This window comes from Enhydra lutris, unplaced genomic scaffold (assembly GCF_002288905.1).
Source record: "Enhydra lutris kenyoni isolate GAN:26980312 unplaced genomic scaffold, ASM228890v2 scaffoldscaffold1, whole genome shotgun sequence".
NCBI lineage: Eukaryota > Metazoa > Chordata > Mammalia > Carnivora > Mustelidae > Enhydra > Enhydra lutris.
Window position 1 is genome coordinate 96,692,941 of NW_019154085.1, and position 23,894 is coordinate 96,716,834.

Genomic DNA, 23,894 nt, shown 5'->3' on the forward strand with positions numbered 1-23,894 from the left:
GAAGGCAGCAGGGCTGCCTGGAAGGAGGGAAATGGGGGTGTAGAGCGAAGCAGAGAGCAGGGACAACAGGAACCCCGCAGAGGGACTGGAACTACACTTGTCCCTCACTGGTGTGGCCTCAACGATGTGGGTGATTAGAAGCAGAAGCCTTGACAAGCTACTGTGGTCCCACTCAGAGTTGTTCTTATACTTTTTCACATTGCACCGTTGGTACTTTTTCCTAGGTAATCAGTTCCCAACGTTTCTTTTATAGGAGTGCTTCGCGTACTTTGGGGCTTGCGTTAGCGCTTAGTGTGGCTGTTCAGTGGAATGAGTTAGTGCATGTGTCACATGCTTGGACCCTTGAACATGAATTGCTACATTGACTGCCCATTATTTGCTTGCCAGGGGCTGCGGTATCATACTCCCTGCCTCGGTAGAGAAAAATAAGCTGAGAGTGCTCGGGTCTGCTTCCCCAGTAAGCAGTGGAGTCCAGATGCGAGCAAAGGTCCGCTGGTGCATCACTGCCCTTCAGCCAAGACCCCCTATCCAGCAGTGAGCTCCCTGGGATAGGGAGAGGAGACAGGAGATACCCTAGGGATAGGAGAGCACAGCCAAAGCTATTGTGGCTTGTCTCAAGATACATTGCGGGGGGAGTGCCCCAGCTCCTTGGGACTTAGATGGGGTGAATGCAGACTCTCTCTACATCTGGGAATTTAGGGATGAGGGCTTTGCCAACAGATTGAATGGAATCAGAAAGACTTCAGGTGTGAGGGTTGAGCAAAAGAAGAATTCAGCCTCTGAATTTGGGGTCTCAAAGTGCTTGACTATGTCAGTCTCCCAACTTTAGTTTTCTGAATCCTGTCAGCACCTGGGTCTGTGTTGATATGTTGCCTTAGAGCCTGTGGGTGCCGACACCCATGATGAGAGTGAGTCCCTGCACAAAGGGAGCTGTGATTTGCAGATCCTTGCCCACCCCCACTCCTTCCCTTTGTGGACCCTGCTTTGTCACCTCATGCACAGCAGAGACTCAGGATCTACAAAGAGGCTAGGTTTGGCATGGTCCTTACTGATAATTTGAGGAGGTGAAAATTATAATTAATAATAATAATAATAAAAAAATTCAGTGAGGTGATTCTTTTAAAGAACTTAAAAGTTCGAAATAATGTTAGATAAAAGAGTTGCAAAGATGTTACAGAGATTTCCTGTATATCTTTCATCCAGCCCCCCCTGATGTTAACATCTCACATAGATAACCAGGACACGTTTGCCCGAACTCCGAGATTACTGGGCTATTACCAAAACTCCAGGCTCCATTCCAGTTTTCCTAGCGTTTCCACTTAATACCCTTTTTCTGTTCCAGGATCCGGTCCAGGACAGTACAGGTAGTGATATGTATGAACTGAGTAAATTTTGGGGTGGAATAAAGGGCATAGTTTAGACCTCTGTCTCCATAGTTTACAATCTGCGAAAGGTTCTTGGTTGTTCCTTATCTTTCATGACCTTGATATGTGTGAACAGTAGTGCTCAGGTATTTTGTAGATTGTCCCTCCATGTGGGTTCATTTGGTGCTTTTTTTCAAGATTGAGCTGAGGTTATGGATTTTTGGGTAGAACACCAAGACCTGTTCTTCTTGTCCTGTCATCTTATATCAGGAAGCACATGATATCGGCAGGACTCATTAATGGTCCTGCTAATCTTGATCACTTGGCTTAGATCCCTTGCCAGGCTTCTCCCCTGCAAAGTTACTATTTTCCCCTTACCATACCCTACTTGTTAGATACCCATCACTAGCCCAGCCCACACTCAGGAAGGAGGGAATTCAGCTGCACCTCATAGAAGAAGGATTAGTAAAGGATCTGGGGACATATGTTAAGGCCAACCACCATTGATCAGTATTCTGGGGGAGATGCTCTGATGCCTTGCAGATATCTTGTTTCCGGGGAGGTGATTTTCGAATGATTTTGTTCAGTTTTGAAGCCAGGAAAACAGGCTGTCTTCCTTCTTCCCAGCTTTCTGGCACTAGGTTAGTGAGTTTGGATAATAAGATGATTCAGAAATCTTACTTCTTTTGTATACGTGATGCTTTATCAGACTTCTGCTGGCAGTTGCATGTTAGTACTGGAGAGAATCTGGAGGCTGTGTCTCATGATGCACAGGAGCTCCAGGCTGAGGAGCGTGGGGGGCTCTAATGTCATGAGATGGTGATGCTTGCTTTTGCGTGTGTGACTCACTCATTGCTTGCAAAGTTAAGGTCAAAACTTATAGGAAGTGCTATGATAACGTCAATAGCAGACTTTATTTTTAGCTGCCTTTTCTGCACCTTGAAGGCTATATTTAAACTTCTAATTGCCTTGTGTGAATTTAAGGAAAAAACACACTTGTATGTAGCTTCATCCCTAATTGGCCCTGTGGCTCTGTGTTGAAGTGTTCTTAGTCCAGTGGCGTACTTATATGTTCCCATATTCCCCAGCTGCTTTTTGAATTGTTTGTGAAAAACCACACATAGCATGCACTCTGTTTAGCATTCCAGTTACATTATTGATCAGTGATTGCCAGATATTTTGGCAGAAGAATTTGAAGGGGAATCTCCTACAGGAAGAGGAATACTCAGTTGTCCAAGGGAATATAAATCTGGATTATCGGTTTTTGATCATCTTTTCCAATTCCCAGGGACACAGGTAACTAGCGAACCTATGAGACCGAAGAAGATACTGCCACCTGGTGGCAGCATACCCAATTGATCATTTGTTCAGGGAACAAAGGATCCTTAAGGCAAATGGTTTGCTGGCAATCTGTTCTAGCAGGAAGCGAACTTTTGAAATCTGGAACTTTCTCTTCTAGGATGACTTCCTGTTCAGCGTCTCTATTTTAAGTGGGATCCTTTGCAGTATCCTGGCTGTGTTGAAGTTTATGCTGGGGAAGGTGCTGACCAGCAGAGCACTCATAACAGATGGTGAGTAAGGCCGGTGAGCCTGATCCTTGGGGGGCTGGGCTCACATGGAAAGAAGGTGCTGTTCAGTTGCTTGTCCTGCAGAAGAGCTCAATAATTTGGAATCTGTTCCTCACTCTCCTCCCCTCCACAGTCTGTTTAATGATTCTCGGGTTCCCATATTAGGGCCAATGTCTTGTACCCTGGGAAGTTAATAAATTTCATGAATCACCTCCACTCTGACCTCTTAACAGTGGGTCAGGGCTCCCAAGCCTGTGCTGTTTGTTAAAAGTTCAGATTCCAGAGCCCGAGCCCCTGAAGAGTCTGACGCTGGGAGCTGGAGGTGAGGTCCAGGAAGTTGTCATTACACCAGTGCCTTAGTCTGTGCGGTGCATGCTGAGATCGGGTGCTGCCTTCACGGCTGAGCCAAGGGGCCAGGACACAGCGTCACAGTGCTCCTACATGACCTTTTGATCACCAGCTTCTCTAGTCTTGCTCAAATACCACTTTCCGCAGCATCTGCTGGTGGCAAGGCAGGGCTGCCGGGGGCTGTGGAGGCCCTTTGCCCATAGGACACCAAAGCTTCTTAAACAGCAAAAGCCATTTAAGGCAGTAAGGGGATCAGCGACTGGGACTGAGCTGTCCTCTTCCCTGATTTTCAACCAGTGGGAGGCCCAGCCTGGCTTCTCAAGCTCCCAGGTGGAACCCAGGGTGGGGGCAGCTGGGGAAAGGCAGGACCCAGCTGGCATCAGCTGGAGTGTTTGCTGCTGGGACAGCACGACGCCACAGGAGCACACGGGGCCAGGGGGCTGCACGGAGCTCTTCTGTGCCGGGCACCGGAGACCAGCGTCTGACACAGAATTGGAACCAGCTCTGTCAGGTTTCTGTCCCATGGTCGTGCAGGCTCCTGCCTTGTCCCCAGAAGTGCATTTGCCCCTTAGAGAACCCCTCAGAGGTAAATGAACTGCTCTTTCCCAGGGCCCGATCTAACGAGCTGATGAGGTGGTTCTGTCCGTGAGAACGCTGCCTGCATGCTTGAGGCCCCAGCCTGTGTGTCTTCTGAGGGCTCTGTCACAGCTGAGATGCTGGGGCTTTCTAGGCATCTAGTGTACGGCCCCGTCGGACCCTGGCCCGAAAGGGTACCCTTTCCTCTTTGGGGGCAGACCCAGAATCTGAGGAGGAGTCTTCATTCCCCGTGATCTTTGTGGTCTGGTGTTTTCTAACCCGGCAAAGAAAATTCCCTCCTTTGGACCTGGCATCCTCCTTCCCTTGGGGAGGAATAGCTCAGGGCGTGCTTGGCTGAGCGCTGCAGGCCGGGCGGGCATTACCCAGGGCTCTGCGTGTGGTTGCTCGGAGGCACGCCGCTCTGCCAGGGCCCCGGAGGCCTGAACAAAGAACAGAGGCTTGGCTGGCCTGAGGCTCCTCCAGCGGCAGTTCTGTGCCTCCCTCTCCGCATCTCTTTGCCTGGAACCCGAGGGTCGGGGCAGGCAGGCCTGAGGGAGGCTGCGCCCGTCAGCACAGCACTCTGGGCTCCCAGCGGTCAGTACTCACCAGGGGCTCTCCTTTCTGTCGTGGTTGCGACACAAGCCCACTGGCCTGCCGAGCAGCAGCACTTTTTCTGTTCACCTGAGTGCAGTGGAGACACACAATGTGCCTCCTGCACCAGAAGCCTGGATGTGGACCCAGCAGTCAGCCCTGCCCCTCCAACCACGATCACGGGGCTCGGCCCTGACAGCAGTCTTCCTTCCTGTTAGATATTCCAGGTGGTTTCTGTTGAGGCTTCTGTGTCCTTCTCACTTCCTACCACTTTATATGGTTTACGCAGAAGACCACCGTGATTAGTATTTTTTTAAATAAATAACTTTTTAAAAACAATTTTATTTATGTACTTGTCAGAGAGAGAGAGTGAGCACACGAGCAGGGGAACGGCAGGCAGAGGCAGAAGGAGAAGCAGGCTTCCCGCTGAGCAGGGAGCCTGGTGTGGGACTCGATCCCAGTACCCTGGGATCATGACCTGAGATGAAGGCAGATGCTTAACTGACTGAGCCACCCAGGCGTCCCTAATGGATAACTTGATAATCTTCACACACAAAGCCAGCTACACACACGCAGTGTTTCCATCACAGTCTTTTTTTTTTTTTTTTAAAGATTTTATTTATTTATTTGACAGAGAGAGATCACAAGTAGGCAGAGAGGCAGGCAGAGAGAGAGGAGGAAGCAGGCTCTCCGCTGAGCAGAGAGCCCGATGTGGGGCTCGATCCCAGGACCCTGGGATCAGGACCTGAGCCAAAGGCAGAGGCTTAACCCACTGAGCCACCCAGGCGCCCCTCCATCACAGTCTTGAACCAGGCAGGGGTTGTGACAAAGGGAAGTAGATGGTTTGAGAGGAAACTATTCCACCCAGAGGCAGAAAGCAGGGGGAGCCATCCTGGGGGTCGTGGTGGGACAGAATCTGGGTTTTCGGGGGGGGGGCATGTTGGGTGAGGGGGCACGGACATGGAGTCCACAGTAGGATTCTGGATGTTTTGTTCAATATTTAACACAATGGTGACATGATCGATGTTTTTTAAAGAGCCCTCTGGCTGTCAAGGTGGGGCAGAGTGGAGGGAAGGAGAGCTGAGGTGGGAGAAGTCTAGGGAGCCACGGGGTGGCAGGGGCCGGGACAGAATGGGGGCAGAGAGGTGGAGAATGGGGGTGGATTTGAGGAAGGTGGGGCAGTATCTGTAAACCAGGGCTCAGGGCTGAATGGTCATCAGGGGCCGATGAGAGAGAGACACAGAAGGACAGGGAGCACTATAGCAAAGAGCCAAGACAGCTGGCCACCCCATCCCCAAGCCTGTTACCCATAAGGGGCCCCTGGCGGGTCGGTGAGCTCTGTGGTCCCCTGCTTGGCGGGAGTGCCAGCAGACAATGCTGCAGTCATTACGGCCTCCTGCTAATTGTGTTGTCTGGGCTCCCAGTTGTACTCCTGCACTGACTAGATGTAGGGAGCTGTGGGTAACTATCTCCTCTCCTTCCCTCTTTGGGAGGTGGGGGCGGGATGGGCTTCAGGAGCCATGCCTATCTTTAATGTCCGAGGTCTCCTGCAGGGCTGGCTCTGGAGGGCATCCCTGGTGGCTGCTGGCCTGGGAACGCCCCTCTTCTGGCCCTGGGGCTGGGGGCAAGCCAAGGGCTTCTCTCAAGGAGGGAAGCAAGTTCAGCTCAGGGCTTCCTGTGCGGGGAAGGAGTGCAGGCCTTATCGGTCACCGGGGGTGATGGCCCTTCCTGCCGAGATGCAGTGCGTGAATGGGGTCAGGCTGACTCCACCAGATCCTTTGTCACTGAATTGTGTCCTGACCTCTGGGAAGCAGACCGTCAGGGAGAGCGGGACAGCAGGTGTGGGCAAATTCCAGACACTCCCACTCTGTCAGGCACATCTTGTCTAACTTGGCTTTGCTGCTTTGAATATTCAGTCAACATGCGGTTTTTGCTCAGCATGAGGCCGAGGTTGGCTTTGTGTTATTGAGGTAGAATGTTTTGCACAGCAAGTGAAGAGTACCAGTGGGGCAGAGGGGGACTGTGGAGAGGTCCTGGCGGAGATTCCGAGCCAGGAGCCAGCAGCTGGGCTCTGGAGCTGCCTGCGGCCACAGATGGAAATCTGTCTGAGCAGAAGGGCCTGGGTCCACGGTCCTCATTCCCCAACTTCTGAAATGCCATGAGGCTGGGATGATTTTTCGGCACATGAAGAACTTCAGTCAGAACTTTTTGCATAAAATGAATGTGCCCAATTCTACAGATCCTTCCCTAGTCATTGAGGCCAGACCGGGAGAGCCTCTGGCGTGATAATTGTGTTCTGCCATCAACAACAACATTTGCTCTTGATGACAGGTCCGGTTTTAACCAAGGGGACAGGGACAAGCTGTGAGGCTGGGTGGAGGGGGTGGTGACATCGCCTAGAAGTGACTGACCCACAGGGCTTTGTGTGCCAGAGTTGAAGATGGGAGGTCTGTGGGGGCAGGGCTGGGAACTCGCTGTGGGATGCTAGCTGGGAAGCCTGTCCCTTTTGAAGGATGTGGCACGGCAGATCCAGAATTGTACCCTAGCCCCTGGGCCCTTGTCCCTCATTCCTGCGTGGGCTTAGGAGAGGTGGGACTGACTCTATCCAGCTCTGTGGCCCGTGGAGGTGAGTGGAGCCGAGTTAGTTGAAGCTCTTTCTGTGAGCTGTGTGCAGAGGGTAGGCCCTGCGGAGCCGAGTGACTTGCTGGAGCTGAGGGGACATCTAGTGGCCAGTGAGAGGACCCTCACCTGCTCTGCAGCCTCTCTGAGCTTCTCGGAAGGCTCCGCCTGCCCCTGATAAAGATGGAGCTGGGAGCAAATGATTCCACGCTGCCCTGGGGCAGTGTCCAGCTCCCCCGTGTCTTCCCCTTGGTTCTAGTCCCGCAGAACTAAAACTCCCCCATGCCAAGAATGCCCAAGATGTAAACTCCAGCCCAGGTAGCCTGGGACAGAGTAACGGACTCTGCCGGTGCTATTGGTGGCCTTCTGAGAAAAGCTGTGAACTGCAGAGCCTTTTTCTTTTCTAAGAGGATTGTCCTGATTCCAGGTATTACAAAGGACAGGAAGGACTCAAGGGACCGCCAGAGGCGAGAGGGCAAATGCCAGCTTCTCATAATGGGAGGGGAGAGAGGATCCTGATGGATTAGAAAACAGGCAGGAGATACGGCCCCCGCTTCTCAGGACCCGCCGTTCCCCTCCTGGGGGAGGTGTGGAGGCAGAACCGAAGACAGGACTACAGAGGACAAAACCATGGGTCGTCAGCGAGGGAGAAAGGGCCAGCATGTTCCGTGTATCAGGGAGGGGGATGAACTCAGCCTGGCTGAAGGGGGGCCGTGATGCTTTTGAAATGTAGGCTTTAGAAGCGTCTGCTCCAGAGCTGCCTGGAGAGTGGAGATTGAAAACCTGCTGAGCCCATTTCTTCATCGTTCAGAGCTAGGTGAACATGGGAAGCCATAGACACGAACCACGCAGGGGCCACTTGGACGAGGGGAAGCCAGGAGGCAACACGTCTGTCCCTCACCTCCACTATTAGAAGTGGAAGATTTGGAGGTTGAGACCTGGGAATTGGAGCTGGTGGGACACATCTCTGGTGAAGCAGAGGTCACCATTCAGCCTCTGCTCTCCTGCTGTCTCTGGGGCACCTGGGACAAGCTCTTAGACTGGCCAGCTATCAGAAGAGAGGGAGAAGAGAGCCGGTGAGGGGTGGAGGTGCACACTGTAGGTGGCAGGCAGGGCTGGCCTGGCTACACACGGGAGTGCTGGGACAGGCCACGGCCCAAAGAGCCCTCACCAGCTCCCAGCTCCCTGCAAGTCCTGGCTTCCTTCTCATCGCAGTTCCCCAGGCTGGCTGTCGGAGGACATGGCCCCCAGATGGGAGGAAGGTGGAGGTGTCTGCCTTTCCCAGTCTCCACCACTATTATTCCGGTGAAATTGGCTTGGAAACCTTCTCCAGGGATGAACCGTGACCAGCCCTGAGAAGGGAGTGTGGAGGCTGACTCTTCCCGGGAGCCTCAGGCTCCACCGGCCATGAAGGAGTGTACGCTCTGCTCCGCTCTACACCTTCCTCTCAGGGGCAGTCTCTCCAGGGCCCTAGCCACAGACCCTGCATGGGCTGGGAGGTCCCTGGAGCCGGGGCAGGGATGGCTTCCTCTCTCTTGGGTCCGCTTAGCCCAGCTGCTGCTCAGTGGGAGCCCTCTTCGCACAGGTGAAGCCATGCCCCTATCTATTCATTCATTCATTAATGTGGCAATCAGCTGAGCCCCTGAGAAGTGCCAGCCGTTTCTGGGACTCGGAATACATTGAGACCCAGTCCTTGTCCTTCAGCTTATGCTTCCAGAGGGGAAGAAAAAGATGTTTGTAAAAAGAAAAAGTAAAAATCCCTTGCTAGGAAGTGAAGCGCTCTGGGGGAGTAGCAGGGGCAAGAATGAGAAGGTTGGGTGTGGATGGGGGAGGAGGGAATCACTCTAGGGCTGTGCAGGTTCAGCCCAGGCAGGAGGCAGTGTGGGAGAGCCCAGGAAGAGAGGTGTGGGATGATGGAGGGAGGGTGAGTCTGGAGGCCGCGGGGGAGGCCAGGGTTGGCGGCTGCGGGTGCCGTGTGGTTGGAGCACAGCAGACGGGAAGGTCAGTGTGTGATGCGGGAGAGGTAGCTAGCTTGTGCCAGCCTTGAGGAGTTTGGATGGGATTCAGAATTGGGCAGCTTTTCTACTGGAGGCCTTTAGCTGCTTTCTATGGGGGGAGGGAGGGGTGGGCAGAGGGGAAGCAGGGAAGGTGCTGAGAGGCTGTTGCAGGGGTGTGGTCAAGGGGCAGGTGCCCTGGGGTCCAGGTGGTGGTGAGAGGTAGGCAGAGTTGGGGAGGCAATAGCTGGAAGAATCACTCAACAGATGGGGTAGATCTAGGACTGGTGACATTTTGGGTGTGAGAGGTGTTAAGGATGGGCTCTTCGCTTTTTGGCCGCTGCAGGAGGATGGTGGCACCATTTACAGAGAAGGTAGGGAGAGGGTGAGGTGTTTCGGGGCAGAAATTGAGATTTTGGCTTTGAAGATGTTCAGTCTGAGATGCTTGGGAGTGCGGCTGCAGCTCAGCAGAAAGACCCGGCCCAAGAGCCAGTTGAGAGACCCCGGTGTGGGGAGGGCAGGCACTCAGCCAGGGGGAGGCTGGAGGCAGGGGTGGTGGAGGAGGAGTTCCCACCACTGCACAGGGGAACCCCCAGGGGAGAGAAGGACCCAGCAGCAGAGGCCAGGAAGGGATGGCTGGAGTCAGGAGAGGGCAGCCAGCCATACAAAGAGGAGCATAGGTTATGAACCGGGGCAGGTGGCAGCTAGGTCATCGATGACCTCAGGGCTGTGGTGCTGGCGTGGGAGGGGTGCAGTGGGAGTGCGCTGAGGTCCAGGAAGGAGGCCTGGGGCTGCTGGGGAGGAGGAGGTTTCTCCCGGGGCGGGGGGGGGGGGCATGCAGCTGTATGTAGGGACAGCAGCTGCAGACGGGGGTGGGCAGCAGGCACCATGGATGGTGGTTTGTGGCGGGGTAGGGGTGGGGGAAGGTGAGGTGGGATTGTCTGTACCTACATGCTCCACGTGGGTCCAGGTCGTAGCATTAGCTGAGAGCTGGAGTGCGGAGGGGACAGACTGAAGGAAGAGAGGAGGGTCCCAGACAGAGGCCAGCCATCCAGCTGGTTCCCCTTATTGGAGAGTGGCCTACCAGAGGCCACCCCCTGGGTGATGAGAAAGAGGTTGGACGCAGGTTTCGCTCAGCTGGGTCCTACTCTCCCCTGCTCTTCATCTCAAACCTCTCTCCTTGGCGTCCAGCCCCCCCATGTGTGAGTGGGTCATGTGGGGCTGCCCCAGAACCGTGGTGGGGGGGATGTTGTAGGGGAGGAGCGTGGACCCAGAGCTTCTCTCCGGGCTGTGGTTGTGCTGGGGGGCGGCGAGGCCTTCCGCGGCTGACGCCTTCTGGGCCCCCAGCAGCCATTCTGAGCTGTTCTTTCCCATGTGGCTTTTGAAAACTCAGAGGTCAAATGAAGTGGGGACCAAAGGTGGTGCCCTAAGTGGGAGGAGAGGCTGGTCAGTATCTGTTTGCCCCAGTTCTGTTTGATTGCCTTTTCTGCCACCCCGCCACAAATTCTAGACTCAGCACTTCCTCTCCTGGACACTGAAAATGCTCAGCTGATGGGAGGCCCTGGAGGGAAGGGATGTGGGTGTGGGGAGAGTCCCAGCCTCACCCTCAACCTGGGACTCCTCCTGTCATAGTGTTTCACCTCTCTGCTGAACCTTGCACTCTCACTGGCCAAGTGGGATCATGGTCGGACTTCATAGGGTTGAGAGGATCCCAGCTCAGTCCTCGGGCCTGCAGACATTGAGTCACTGAGGATCTGAACATCTCCTGGGTGCAGACACTGTCCCAGACCCTGCGGGCTCAGCAGGGATGGGAGCCTGGGAAGCCGAGGCACTCCTGGCATGGCGGGGGGGTGGTGTCTCACAGGTGACTAAGAAAGTTCTCCTGGCCCTGCCCTCAGCCTCTCCTTGCTGTTTCTCCAGGGTTTAACTCCCTCGTGGGCGGCGTGATGGGCTTCTCCATCCTTCTGAGCGCGGAGGTGTTCAAGCATAATGCGGCGGTCTGGTACCTGGACGGCAGCATCGGTGTGCTGATTGGCCTCACCATCTTTGCCTACGGGGTCAAGTAAGTGCTCCTTTTGTCTCTGCTTGCCCAGGAGCCACGAGTGGCCGAGTTGGCACTCTTGACTGTCATGCCTTGTCCCTATGACCCCTCTGAGCCCAGGTGAGTTCAGACGACCAGAAACGCCCCCAGCAGGGGCCCGGCATTTTCGTGGCGCGCAGCCTTTTCCTGTGGTCTTCCTTTCTCTCATGAGGGTCGTAGTGATACACGGGCAGGGCACGTTTGCGGGGTGTCCTCACAGGTCAAGTGCCTCCTGCCCTATGGGGTGCTCCAAGGGGCAGGGCACAGCAGCACCAGTCCACCAGACCCCACTTCAAGCATTTTTCCCGAAGGAACATGTCACTGCAGAAGGGCCACACTCGGGGGTAAACCTAGCCTGAGTCCTGTCACTGAGGACGCGCTGTGCAGGCATCACTGTGTGTTCCAGCATCCAGGCTGGAGTCGGCCTTTGGGAGAACCGTTTGTGAAAGGCACTGGGTTTTTCATTGTTAAGGCGCTTCCTGCCTCCCATGAGGACAGCTGTAATAAGGAAGACGGACCATCGGGGTTGGCCAGGATGGGGCTGGTGGGAACGGACCATGGAACGGCTGCTTTGGAGACAGCAGAGTCGTCCCACACGCCCTGTTAATGCTGGAGTTCCCGTTTGACCCAGCAGGCGTCACTCTTTGGGGTCTACTCCAGGGAAAGGAAAACATGCGTCCTGTAAGGACTCCTGTGTGAATGATCACAGCAACATTACTGATGGTAGCCAAAGAGTAGGCACAACCCAGAAGTCTGTTAAATGCATGAATGGATCACTGTAGTAGAGCTGTATCACAGCGTAGTCCTCAGCCCTGAGAAGAATGAAGCATTGCTTCAGGCCACAATGTGGATGAACCTTGAAAACACGGAACCAGATGTGAGCAGCCGGTCAGAAAAGGCCATGGGTTAGGTGTTTCCATGGAGAGGACATACCCAGGAGAGGCCAGAGCAGGGAGACCAGAAGTAGATCAGCAGGTTGCAGGGGGCCTGGGGAATGACTGCAGTGGGGCATGGGGTTTCTTCTTTGGGTGACAGAAGGGTTCTGGGAATTAGATGGTGGTTACCACCTTTGGGCATACTAAAATGCACTGAACTGTTTACTTGAAAAGGTTGAATTTCATGGTACAGAAATGAGAATTTCTAAAAAGCCTTCTGCTTCCTTCCCCAAACCCGCAAGGGGGTGACCTTGGTGTTTCCTTTCTGCAGACTCCTCATCGACATGGTGCCCAGGGTGAGGCAGACCCGCCACTATGAGATGTTCGAGTGACGGTGGCCAGCAGGGCCTGGGCCGGCTGCTCTGCATCCGCACCAAGACCGTCAGGACAACGAGGTTTCTACACAGGCAGATGGTGCCAGTATTTCATTGAACATCCAGTTTCTTTCTTGGCAAGTTTGTGTTCATGGGAACAAGATCTGCCCAGCAGGTCAGTCGGCACCGCTCCCCTTGCTCCACTGCCCCCATCAACTGTGTTAGGACAATGCGCACAGGAGCGGGGACAGGCTCCACCCCCTCCTCCAGCGAGAACTGACCTTTTTCTATTCTCTGCAGTAAAAAAGGTTCTTGTGGGTAAGGTAAGATCTTTACTTGGCAGAAAGTTCCTCTGCGGTGCTCTAAGCCTGAAATGGATAGCAAGTGACCAGACCCACCTCCTCTGGACCCCCGGTAGCCCCTCCTGGTCCAGAGTCTCGCGTCTCCTGGCAGATTCTAAGGGAAGACTGTCCCTTTAGTCCCTCGCCCCTTGACATGCCCAGAACCATCAGTACAGATCACTTCCTAATTTCTATCAAGGTATTTCATTAGTTTCATACTGTTTTACTAATCCTGACTCTAAACAGATTTGTCCAAAAGGAGACCATTCTATTTTTAAAGTACTTCATGACCCACATATGAGCTTTGCATGGTTGAACTAAACACATGACCCTGTCTTGTACATTCAGAACCTGAACCTACATGTAAAAACAGGATCCATTTTTGAGAGATGTGAAACAACAGTTTATTTGTAATAAATATATAATCTATCCATATATGCATATATCTATATGCTGTGTTAAGTGGTAATGGTACATTACAGTCTGTTAGAGATGGCCCCTCTGTAAGGAACAAGATGTTCTCTGTTAATGTAATGTTAGGTGTAGACTATAAAAATGTTCCCCCAGCACACAACATTCTGTACCTCTGGAGCTGCTGCTCGTCCAGGCGACAGTGTCCGACCAATAAAGACCTTTACCTGTTTTGTATGGTACGGGGAGGTTATCTTGAAGCGTTCTCACTGTCCCAGGCGGGTTTTCTGTTGTGGACAGAGGAGGCTGTGGACGGGGTCCCTTGGCGGTGAGGGGGGAGACCCTGAAGGACCGTCCCAAGGGGCGCTGTGCGCCCTGCGAGGTGGGGGGGCTGCACGGTGATTTGGTGGTGTGCTTGGGGGCTGTCTCTGGCTCACTGAGGGGAGGTGGTTCATTCTGAGGCGTCACTGACCTTGATTCAATCTGACACGCCCCACGTGGTTCCTTGGAAGGCATTTTGAGGAGTGTTGCCTGGGATGTTAATAGGTCACATGGAAAAGAGTTGACTGTACGAGCAGGTCTGGGAAATGCAAGAGTCGAAAGATTTCTTTTCTCACTGTGTCGGCATATGCTGTGGAAGCTTCAGGAGAGGAAGCTGTGATGGAGTACCCCTCAAACATAAGCACTCCGGTTTTGACTGGCACGTGTGGGGACTTGTGCCCCACAGAGGCATGACAGGAACTGCATGGTGTCTGCGTTCCAGGCAGTAGCCAAGAGTTCTGCTGGCTTCCGAGAGGCCGGCCATCACTCGCCAGCATGATTTCAGACAAGCCCTTGGTGTGGGCACGGACATGACCTTCCTTCTTTCCAGGGTATCTCTTTGCACTCCCCCCTCCCCGCAAGAAAAGCCGTCCAGTCCTCTCTCCAATTCCGTTCCCTGTAGGCGAATGCAGGACGGGGGGAGCGGCTCTGAAATGAGTCTCAGTGGATGCCACCTAAGGGAAAGACTCCTCGAGGGTAAAACCGTTCCCTCCCCACTCCTGTCACGTACCTTCTCATCAGTGTTTCCTGCAGGGTGTCTGCGAATGGTGGCCGTCATCAGTGGATGCCGGCATTGGAGGAGGCCGCTGGGTTTGTCCTCGGTTTGACCCTGCACCCAGCCCAGACCCCCAAAAACCACTGCCACCTGTCACACAACAAAAGTTTATTGAAAAATAAAGTTCTCCCTAGTTTTCTCTACAACACTGGAAAACAAAGCAGTGTTCTCTATGCAGGTACAGTACATGTGGACAGCGACACCTTACTTGCAGAATCCTGTACTACGTAACCCCGGAAGTGAACAGCAGAAAATGGTTGTACCAGGAGCTCTTTGAAGACACACACGCAAACGGCCGTTAGCTTAAGGACATCAAGGTTGGGACAGCAACTACAATAGAAAAGATGGCACCTTCTCCTTTGGCATCGATCATTCTGTTCTTGTCCCGTGAATACTTGGGCATGACAGTGAGCAACGTGCTTCCCAGGTCTGCTCCATCTTGTCTTTGGCGGAGGTGGCGGCCCCCACTAAGGTCCCGTCCTGCTGTTCCCAGCAAGGCTTTCGAGGCCTGTGGCATTACCCGCCTGTCTGAGCACCCACACCTGTCCCCCGACATGGGCCCCCCCACCATAGGAGCACACAGCTGCCCTCTGCCATGCCTCACCAGCTGCTGGGGTGGGGGGTGGTCCTAAAGCGTCACAGAATCTGGGGTTAGACGGAACGAAGCTCTGAAGAAGGAGAATTCCAATCTTATTCCCACAAACATAGAAGACTGCTGATTGCCCTAAAGAACACAAAGGAACTTAGAAGGACCCTGGACCCCAGCAAATTCATCCGTACTCCTAACTGCAGTCTATCCAGAATAGTGCCGAGACAGAAGATAAAACTCTACGACAGGGAAGAAAGCCGCAAAACCCCCCATAAAACAAAAGGCAAACTGGTATTTAGGTGATCTGGGAAAACATCACTGAGCAGCCTCTTGGGAGCGGTTCTGAAGACACTCTGTATCCCCCAACCTCCCTGCCCTCCATAGCTCCACCTGAGTGGTCAGATCATTTTGGGGTCCCCAGGCTGGCCGAGCCGGGTTGGGGGAGAGGTGGGTCTTCTCGGGGAATGGGGCCAAACAGACACGCGACTGCTAACCAGCCCAGGGTCTGATCCCTGTGGGTTGGACTGTGGAGGGGCTGCCCCGGCCAGCAGGGAACAGCAAAGGGACTTCCTAGGGAATGACAAAGTTCAACTGGTCATTCCTTTCTCCTTAAATAAAACACAGGAAGTCTTTATTACTTCATTTCAGAGGAATATAGGTAACTGATTTAAGGGGTACAATCTGTCCGAGAACTTACTTTAATTCTAGCTCAAAAAGTTCTACAAAGAAGAACCCTAGCATGGTCCAGAAGACATCAGTGGGGTGAGGTCCAACACTGGGTCACCCTTTTCGTCTCCAGTTTACACATTCTTACAGCCTCGTTCCCTCTGGGGCTGAAGTCAGGCATATTTGCAAATCAGTCAGTGCACTCGGGGATACAGTAACATTTCAACCAGCAGGATGGGTACAGGACTTGGACATCTCAAACCAGAAATTCCTACAACATTCCATCAACTTGGAGGAGTATTTTCATGGAGGTATAACTTAGCTCTTGATTTCTCAAATTTTATGAAATGCTAATAATAACAATATTTAACATTTACGAGGGCTTACTATGTGCCAGACACGGCTAAACACTGAATCCTCACAAAACCCTAAGTGCTAAGAAAGCGCGGGTAACTTGTTTCTGCATCTGAGACTATACAGCTAATTGGCCTTTTGCTAGAAAAACCTAAGCTTCCAGTTTTTGCTGAAGCCAACAGGAATGAAAGAACTCACCCTCAGCTTTCCAGGTAGGAAATCCCCACCTCCCCAAAGAAGTCTGAATCTCCTTCTGTCTATCCCTCTCTTCCCACGGAGATGCTCTGCAGCCCTACAGGGATGGATGGGATTAGAATGAAGCCAATGTGGAAATTAAAATATTTTAAAATAAATAAAGAAATCCAGGCCTGGGATGGTAATACAACCGAGCCTGTCGTTAACAAAATAGACTTTTTTTTAAAATCAAAGATTTTGGGGACATGGGAAAAGGTGGTATTTGTCCCAATTATATACACAATGTAGTTACACCAACTTGGAGAAATCGGGTGGCCTGCCTTGGTCTCAAAAGCACAAACCCACCTGTACACAGCATACAATTTTATCACCTTTACTCAAATAAACCCCGTGTTTCCTGAGGAAACAGCAGGGGTTGCATGTTCTTCCCCCCCCTTATGATAATCACATCAAGCGGGGACTGCTTTTTCCCAGTGCAGCCTCACAGGTAGGACTGGTCTCATGCCGCAGCCACACATCACCAGGGTGCCTGAGTTGCAGGGAGCACAGCCTGTTGGCGACCAGCTCTCCTCAGATCCAAAGATGTGGCCAGCAGCCCGGGAGGAAGCCAGACCTTCTCTTGGGGGTTCTCATTGCCTTATGGGGGTGCAGGAGCACAGAGGCTGTGGCCTAGGGGGCTGGGAGGGTATTTCTGGTGCCCATCCTGAGCATCCTCGGTGACACAAGGAAGTGTCCTATCTTAAATGGTACCAAGATTCTAAAAACCAACCCCAAAGAAAAGTGAAAAGGCACATCAGAGAAACAATAAATATCAACATAAAGCAAACACACACACAGAAGCAAACTAAAGCAGTGACCAAAACCCAGTCCAAGCAAAAATGCAAAAAAGTTTCTCCATTTGTACATGTGCAAATCAAATTACTTACATGAAATAAAGGAGGTGTTTACTGGCATTAAAAGAAGTGTGCTTCCCCTTTCTGGAGTTTTCACTCCCAAAAATGTTTAAGGTTCAAAGGAAAGCTTTCTCTCTTTTAATAAATTAGATATATTTCCCTCATGTTTAAGAATTTGGTAAGATCACAGTGGCGGGGGGCGGGGAGCCAAATTTTACTAAAGAAAAGAAAATGGAGAAAAACTGGCAAGGTATGCTTATGACATAGGAAGACAAGGATCCTGGTTTAGGATTCTGTTCAGATGGCAGTAGCAACACCACCAGAGGCTCCCAGCTGTCCTGAGAGGCACAGTCCTCTCCCAGGGTAGCCAGCCCCGGTGCCCCTTCCACACAGGGTGGATGGAGGCCTCCTCCCTAGTCTCCCCTTGGGGGGTGGGGGCAGGGCACTGATCAGGCCTGGGCCCCTGGGGGGTGGTGGCCTGGGAGCTGCTGAATACATTTGGGTGTCACTGCCTCTACCTCTAAAGCCCCAGACACCTGGAGTGCAGGTTTGCCCCCGGAGCAGCAGCCCCACCTGCGGAACTCCAGGTCCTTCTGGCCACTACTGGACTGTAGGAGTGGGGGGTGCCACAGGGATCTTCAAGTGCGGGGAAGGGCTCTGCCGGCCTGCTAGACCTGAGTCCTGATGGCGAGGAAAGGAATAGGGAGGCTGAGAGGCCCTGAGCTCAGCAAACAGGAGAGCCACAAACAATCCCCGCAGCTTCCTGGCTTTCTGAGTCCCCAGGCTTACTGAAACAGCTCTGCAAAACAGGTTGGTTAAGCGGGCCCAGCGAGAGAAATCCGGTCTCGGCCCGCAGGCTCCCCCTGCTGGCCCAACGCCTGCATGGCAGCCTCACCTCTGGAAGCTCCCAGAAGAGCCCAGCAGAGGGCGGCCCTGGCCCAGGGATTGTAGCCCTGGGAGCTCAACGGAATTGCCACAAGAAACCCAGAGGCCCATTCATAGGGAAAAGCAGTTCCTAACAACACCGAAGACAGTTGTTTTCCTACAGCAGGAACTGCCCTTGCAAAACTTGCAGGAACATTAATATATATATATATATACACACACACACACACACACACACCCCGGATCACCAAGATTCCCTCAACTCACACGCCCTTACTGCGGGGCTCAGGCAGAGGGTGCTCTCGGTGAGTTCCGGAGGGGTCCTAGCACCGCTCAGGGCAGAGGTCTCCCTATCGGAGCTCTCCCTGTCACATGTGCTCAGGGGCCACCTGAAAGCTGCTGCTCCTCACCCCCTTCACTGTCTGGTGTTAGAGGGGACATTCAGACCAACCGAGAGTCTAAGGGGAAAAAAAAGGCTGGCTGGGCACTTGATACTATTTACGCACCACGGAAGAATGGAGAAGCAGGAACAGTCTAACTTCCCATACCCAAAGGCTCCACAGGCCCCGTGGTCTGCAAGAGGCAGGATTCCTGATCTAGCTCCCTTCCCGAAGGCCCACCCAACCGTGAGCCCTGCCAGCCTGTCCTATGGGGCGGAGGCTGGGCTGGCTGTCCCGGACGGCAGCCAGGGTGCCGGCAGCGAGGGTGCAGGGGCGGAGAGCATGGTGCTAGGTGACCAAGGCACTCAGCCACCAGGGAGGGCTGGGGGGCTCAGGCCACAGCTCATGACTGGGATGTTCTGCGAGGAGGAGAAGAGGGCTCACCGTTACCAGCCTGGAGATGCCAGGGGCTTCACAGGAGACATGCGCACTTCCAGCCAGAGCACTGAAGCAGGGCCGGTGGGGGGCAGGAAGCTCCCATCATGGTGGACAGTGGGGAACTCCGGGGTTAGCGGGGGACATCCAGTGAGTCTGACCGGGCCAACCTGCCAACTCAGGATGCCACCCCCCCACCCCCAAATACTCGAGCCTCAAGTAAGAACCAGCATCAGACTCCAGCCCCATGCGAGAGACACACCCATGCACTCTCACCCACGGGCGATTGCCAGGACCACACACCACATTCAGCCGGCCTGCCCCTGCTCCCCCTGCCAACATCAGGGCCATGGAGATCCTCCTTCCTGCAACTCTGGTGACAGGAGACACGAGAAGGAGTAGAACACAAGCCCACCTGTCTGGAGCACAGCTGTGGTGGCGTCACTGGTTCTAAGGGGCCAGCTTCACGCCTATCCACACCCCAGCTCAGATCACCCGCTTGGAGTAAACAAGCATGACCCATGCTTCTACTTTCCTCCTTCCAGTGGCAATGGAGAGAGGGTGGATTCACCACCAACCAGCAAATATCAATTCCCCAATCCTGTTTTTCTTTCCTAAAGGAAAGGTGTGGGGCCAAGGTGTGCGCACGTGCATGCGTGTGACGGGGGTAGGAGGGGGAGGGTTGAGGAAAGGAGCTTTCACTGCAAAATGGCCCCATCTTTGGTCCCTGGCTGGGCTCTCAGGACAACACGGGTCTGTTCCCCCCACGCCCAGGAGGTGCGTCCTCTAGCTGCCATCTGTCAAGCATACATAAGACTTTCTTTTGTTCTGCTACTATCCACTTTGAGGAGCTAGGTCCCCGCAGCTGCCCTCGAGTGAGCCACCAGCCCCACAGTGCACCCTGTCTCCCTCCTGCTTCCTTTTGGAAGACAGGAGTAATAATACAGTGAAGGCGGACAGTAAACAGTGGGAAATCAGAGAAACAAGACGTATGATCAGTCCCTCTTTGCCCTCCCTGTTCCCTCTCCCTCCCTCCCAAATAAATAAGTTAATGGGTTTAGGAATGTTGCCTTAGATTCTTTCCGACAAGCTCCATTCCTCCTCTGGTTCTGTTTTCAACGAATCTTGAGACTCTCTTTCTGCCTTGGAGCAGCTGCAGTGACAGTCTCCTCAAGAAATAAAAAGGAAGTTGTGCCAAGGAGAAGCCAGGCTCCTGCCCTGACGTCTGCTCCTTCTGTTTCGGCGAGGATTCCGCTGTTGGTGCTCGGGCCACAGAAGGAGCAATACCAAATTGAAACCTCCCAGCATAAAGTTCAGGCTCTGGGGAGAGTCCCTGAATGACATGATGTCCGCCCCCCGGCCCTGTCCCGTTGGGGTTGGAGCCCCTGTCCCCCCACCCCGCAGAGTGAGTGCGGGGCCGAGCCAGGGGCCGCTATAGACAGTCTTTACAGAGAGCCACCTGGCCCTTGATGAAGTCCCGGCAGGGGCAGACCCTCTGGTGCCGGGGGTGGGCGCCCGCACAGCTGAACAGCAGGAGGTCACCTTGAAACACACAGTGCCTGTTCTTGGGGTCGAAGGAGGGCACCAGGATGTCCTTGGTCAGCTCCGAGCTTTGGCAGATCACCTCATACCTGAAAAGGAAGAGAAAGGCATGAGTGTTGGAGAGGCAGGAACAGTCTTGTCACTGGCTTCTCTGGCCTGCCTCCTGCGGTGTGGGGAGCACACTGGGGTCACCTGTCATAAAAAGGAAATGGTAGTCACCCTCTGACGTAGCAATGCCCTCCCACCAGGAGTCCAGGCTTGAGAAAGGTATATGTGCGGGAATGTGTGTTCAAGGCTGCCTACCGAGGCAGTGCTGTAAGAGAGACAAGATGGAAATAACCCGAATACTCACCCAGTGGGGAAGGAAGGGCTGAAGGGTTTGCAGCACGTCTGTGCTTTCGGAGGTCCCCGCAGCCCTTGAGAAAGAATTAGGCAGAAATGCAAGAACCAGCGCGGAGAGCTGTCCTCGAGGAAGGCAAGTGACAGGAGGAGATGCCGGGGACCAACCTGTACGTGTATGCACTTCGAAATTCGAGAGGGCTACCCCCTCAAGCCATAACAATGGTTATCTCAGAGGGGTGAGAGTGAGGCAAAGACAGGCATTATTTAAATATTCTGAACTCTGTTTAATATTTTTATTGGTGGTTTAAAAGGATTCATGTGACATGGCCTTAGTCTCCCATCAGATGCTCTCCTGGCGGATGGTGGGGGTCCCAGGGCTTCAAGTCACTGGACCTCTGCAGTCACCTTGGTCCATGGCCATAGCAGGCTCCCTCCCCCCCCCTTCTTGACAGTTACGTGTCTGAGGCTTCAGGACTGCCGGGCCGGACACAGGACTGGGAATCCAAGCCCTGACTGCAAACCTGCGCTCCTGCTCTTCCTGCCATCTTCTTCCCACAGCTGAGATCCAGACCGTGGTGGCTTTGCTTCCTGAAACTGGGGCCACTGCCTGTGGGGCTGGGGGTAACCAACAGCACCGGCATGTGATCTCAAACAAGAGCCACGTCCTTTCTCCTCTGGCCTTGAATACACTGGTCCCAGCCACCCCATGGCCCTGAGAGCAAGAATGCCTCAGCAGGTGTCCAGCACAGTGTCCCAAATGCCAGGTGGGACCAGTTCAAAGAAGAGAGTGTAGGGGGGCTGCGCAGTCCTGAGTTTGAGTCCCGACTTCATCTCTGTGAGCCTCCCTTTGCCTCAGTTTCCCCTTAAGTACAGTGGGGACAGAGAATCCTCAACTCAGGGAGGAGGTGCAGGAATCAGTGCTCCTAGAGCACTTGGCAGAATGTGGCTCTGCCACCATCATCATCGTCATCGTGGTCACCCTGGCCGGGCAGACACGGGATGGGCTCTGCCACCTCCCTCCCTCACCCCGTGCCATGAATGTGCCAACCATCTCCATTTTGTTCCCTGAGATCTCCACTCTTGCTAACAGGGTGAGGATCCCACTGTAGGCAGCTCCTGCAGTCACCAGGGAGCTCTACGACCTCTCCAACCGCCCTAACTCCTCTGGCCATGGTGTGCCAGCTGGGAGACGTAGGCACCCAGGCCAGGAAGGTCACAGACCATGAAAACAAGGGCAGGAAGTGCGGATTTATGGATTTCCTTAAAAAAAAAAAAAAGAAAGAAAAGAAAAAAAAGTGAGTCAGAGATTTGGGGCTACCAGGTCCTCCGCAGGATACCCCCGCTGGCCTACCTGCAGAAAGGGGTCTCCAGAACTCAGCTGTGCACTACAGGATTCCATATGGAGCAGAGCTTTAGAATACAGAGGCTTAGGTTATCTATTTGTTTAGGTGAATTAGAGCAGCTGCTATGTCTTAATTCAAGCCAGGTGCCTCGTGCACTGCTAACCAGAGGTGTGGAAAGCTCTCCAACTCTCAGACCCCACGGCGGGGGTCTAACGGGAGCCATGCGGAAACCCTCCGGCTCCTGCTCCGGGTCACCCAGGCAGCCTCTAAGCACGTGCTCCCGGGAGTGAGCACACACATGCACGTGTCCGTGAACACATCTCAGCTGAGGCCACCGTGGAAGAAGCCTGCCTACGGATGATATCTGGAGACCACCACAAAGGGCACAGTCCCCAGCACGACAGGTGACCTGTCATGGGGCAGCTCACTAAACGTTCAGGGGATGGGGGCCATGGGCGCAGACGGCTCCAGACACTTGTGGAGGCCATCGCACCACCAGGCCCCCAGGGGGCGCTCCCTCTGATGAGCGTGCCAGTCTCTGTCCCACAGCCCCAGGCAGGCAGGAGGAGCACTCTACCATCCTCGGGCCAGAGTCAGAGAGCTGAGGGGATTTTCCCCCATTGCTGGAGTGTGTCTGGAAACCAGCCTCCCCTCTCCCCACTGGTGAATCTCTTCCCTTTTCAGAGCGCACACGGTATTGCCTCTGCTTCCCTGTTGTGATGTCTGTCTGCCTCTCTCACACACACACTTGGCCACACACACTCTCACTCCGCTCAGAGACCTCAAGCACACTGCTGCTTCCTTTCTGTAGGGCCCAAAGGTGCTGACCTCCCCGCAGCTGGCCTCGTACAGGATGGGAGGGGCTTCTGAGGCCCAGCGGCCCTGGGTTCGCATTTACAGCTCTTGACCACCTTCCCATGCGGCTGCCTATGTCCTGAGAGGTAGAAACAACTCGTCCTTCCTGAGACAGACGGACACAGGATGAAGGGATGCCAGCAGGACCCCACCTACTGGTTAACTCCTCCCCTCCTCCCTGCCCCTGAGCTCCTCCCCTCCCTCAGCCCCTGCCCTGCTTGTTCCTGCCCTGAATCCACCAAGTCCCCCAAACTCACTCATGACCTCTCTGACTCAGGCGCCAAAGTGCTCACGCTCTAGACTTCACGGTTTAGAATTCCCCAACTTCAAAAAGAAATGCCCAACTCGATCATTTAATATTTTAGAAGTTGTAACTTGAAAAGGTAGCAAAATTATAAATAAGGTGTCACAGCGACACATGTCCCTACTTACGGAGCCAAGGTCCTCCCGATGGCGCCACCCCAGCTTGGACTCTGGCTTTTCCCCGGGCCACTGCCTCTGGATCCCCGCCCCCTGGTCTGTGCCTGAATCATGCATGTTCTGGGCATGAGGGTCCGGGGCACCCCACAGCACTTACACTGTGCCCGGTGTGAACGGCAGCTCCACAGCCGGCTGCCTCACTGCCCCTGATTCGAGATGACAGCACAGGAAACTCCAAAGGGCCTGACCTATGTGATATTAATTCCTACTACACAGTAGGGATAGACAATTCTTCAAGGTTCTTCAAGGTCATGGGCACCAAAGACTAAAAGGAGCTTAAGCTGAGAACCCGGCCCCAAGGTGGAGAAGAGAGAGTAGTGTGGGCTTGTAGGAGCCACTCACTTTGCTAACTGGCCACGAATATGGATGAGTTAGGACTGCCTCATATGGAGCAGGCTCTCAACAGACTGCCAGATAGCTGGGGCTTTACAGCATTATCGGTATTTACAAATGCAGGAACAAGGTGTTCAACAGGCCTCTTACATTCAGGGAATTAATCTCAGACAGCTTTATTACGGAATTAGCGTTCAGTGCTGCCTCCTTGGGAGAAAACCCACATGACTACAGTGGGGTTTGGGAGAGGGCTGGGAAGCAGTCCCATGGCACAGGGCTTAGCCACAGAACAGCTCCGTGAGGCCCTCTGCCCTCAATGGGCTCTGCAGAGTATGAGGAGGTGGAGAGGGAGGCTTGGGGAGGAG

General features: G+C 53.8%; 2 protein-coding genes across 8 annotated transcripts in view; one reads left to right on the forward strand and one right to left on the reverse strand.

Moving 5' to 3' along the window:
• LOC111141416 (transmembrane protein 163) overlaps nucleotides 1-23,894 on the forward strand; it is a 244,341-nt gene that overhangs the window by 214,342 nt on the left and 6,105 nt on the right. Inside the window, exons 6-8 of one of the 2 annotated variants that reach the window (XR_002640203.1) lie at nucleotides 2,824-2,935; nucleotides 10,981-11,122; nucleotides 12,347-12,564. Coding sequence is in view for 1 of the 2 variants with exons in the window: in XM_022493954.1 (XP_022349662.1) it covers nucleotides 2,824-2,935; nucleotides 10,981-11,122; nucleotides 12,347-12,407 (315 nt within the window). In the remaining variant the exon portion in view is untranslated. Of the gene's footprint in view, nucleotides 1-2,823; nucleotides 2,936-10,980; nucleotides 11,123-12,346; nucleotides 14,254-23,894 lie in introns of those variants that run through there. The other variant, XM_022493954.1, reaches the window with a different exon arrangement.
• The window catches only part of LOC111141394 (mannosyl (alpha-1,6-)-glycoprotein beta-1,6-N-acetyl-glucosaminyltransferase), a 346,427-nt gene continuing 336,863 nt past the window's right edge, over nucleotides 14,331-23,894 (reverse strand). For 3 of the 6 annotated variants that reach the window (XM_022493939.1, XM_022493920.1, XM_022493912.1), the window contains one exon: nucleotides 14,331-20,265. In XM_022493939.1, the coding sequence (XP_022349647.1) occupies nucleotides 20,067-20,265 (199 nt within the window). In that variant the 3' untranslated portion in view covers nucleotides 14,331-20,066. The remainder of the gene's footprint in view (nucleotides 20,266-23,894) is intronic. The other 3 variants (XR_002640198.1, XR_002640201.1, XR_002640202.1) reach the window with 3 other exon arrangements.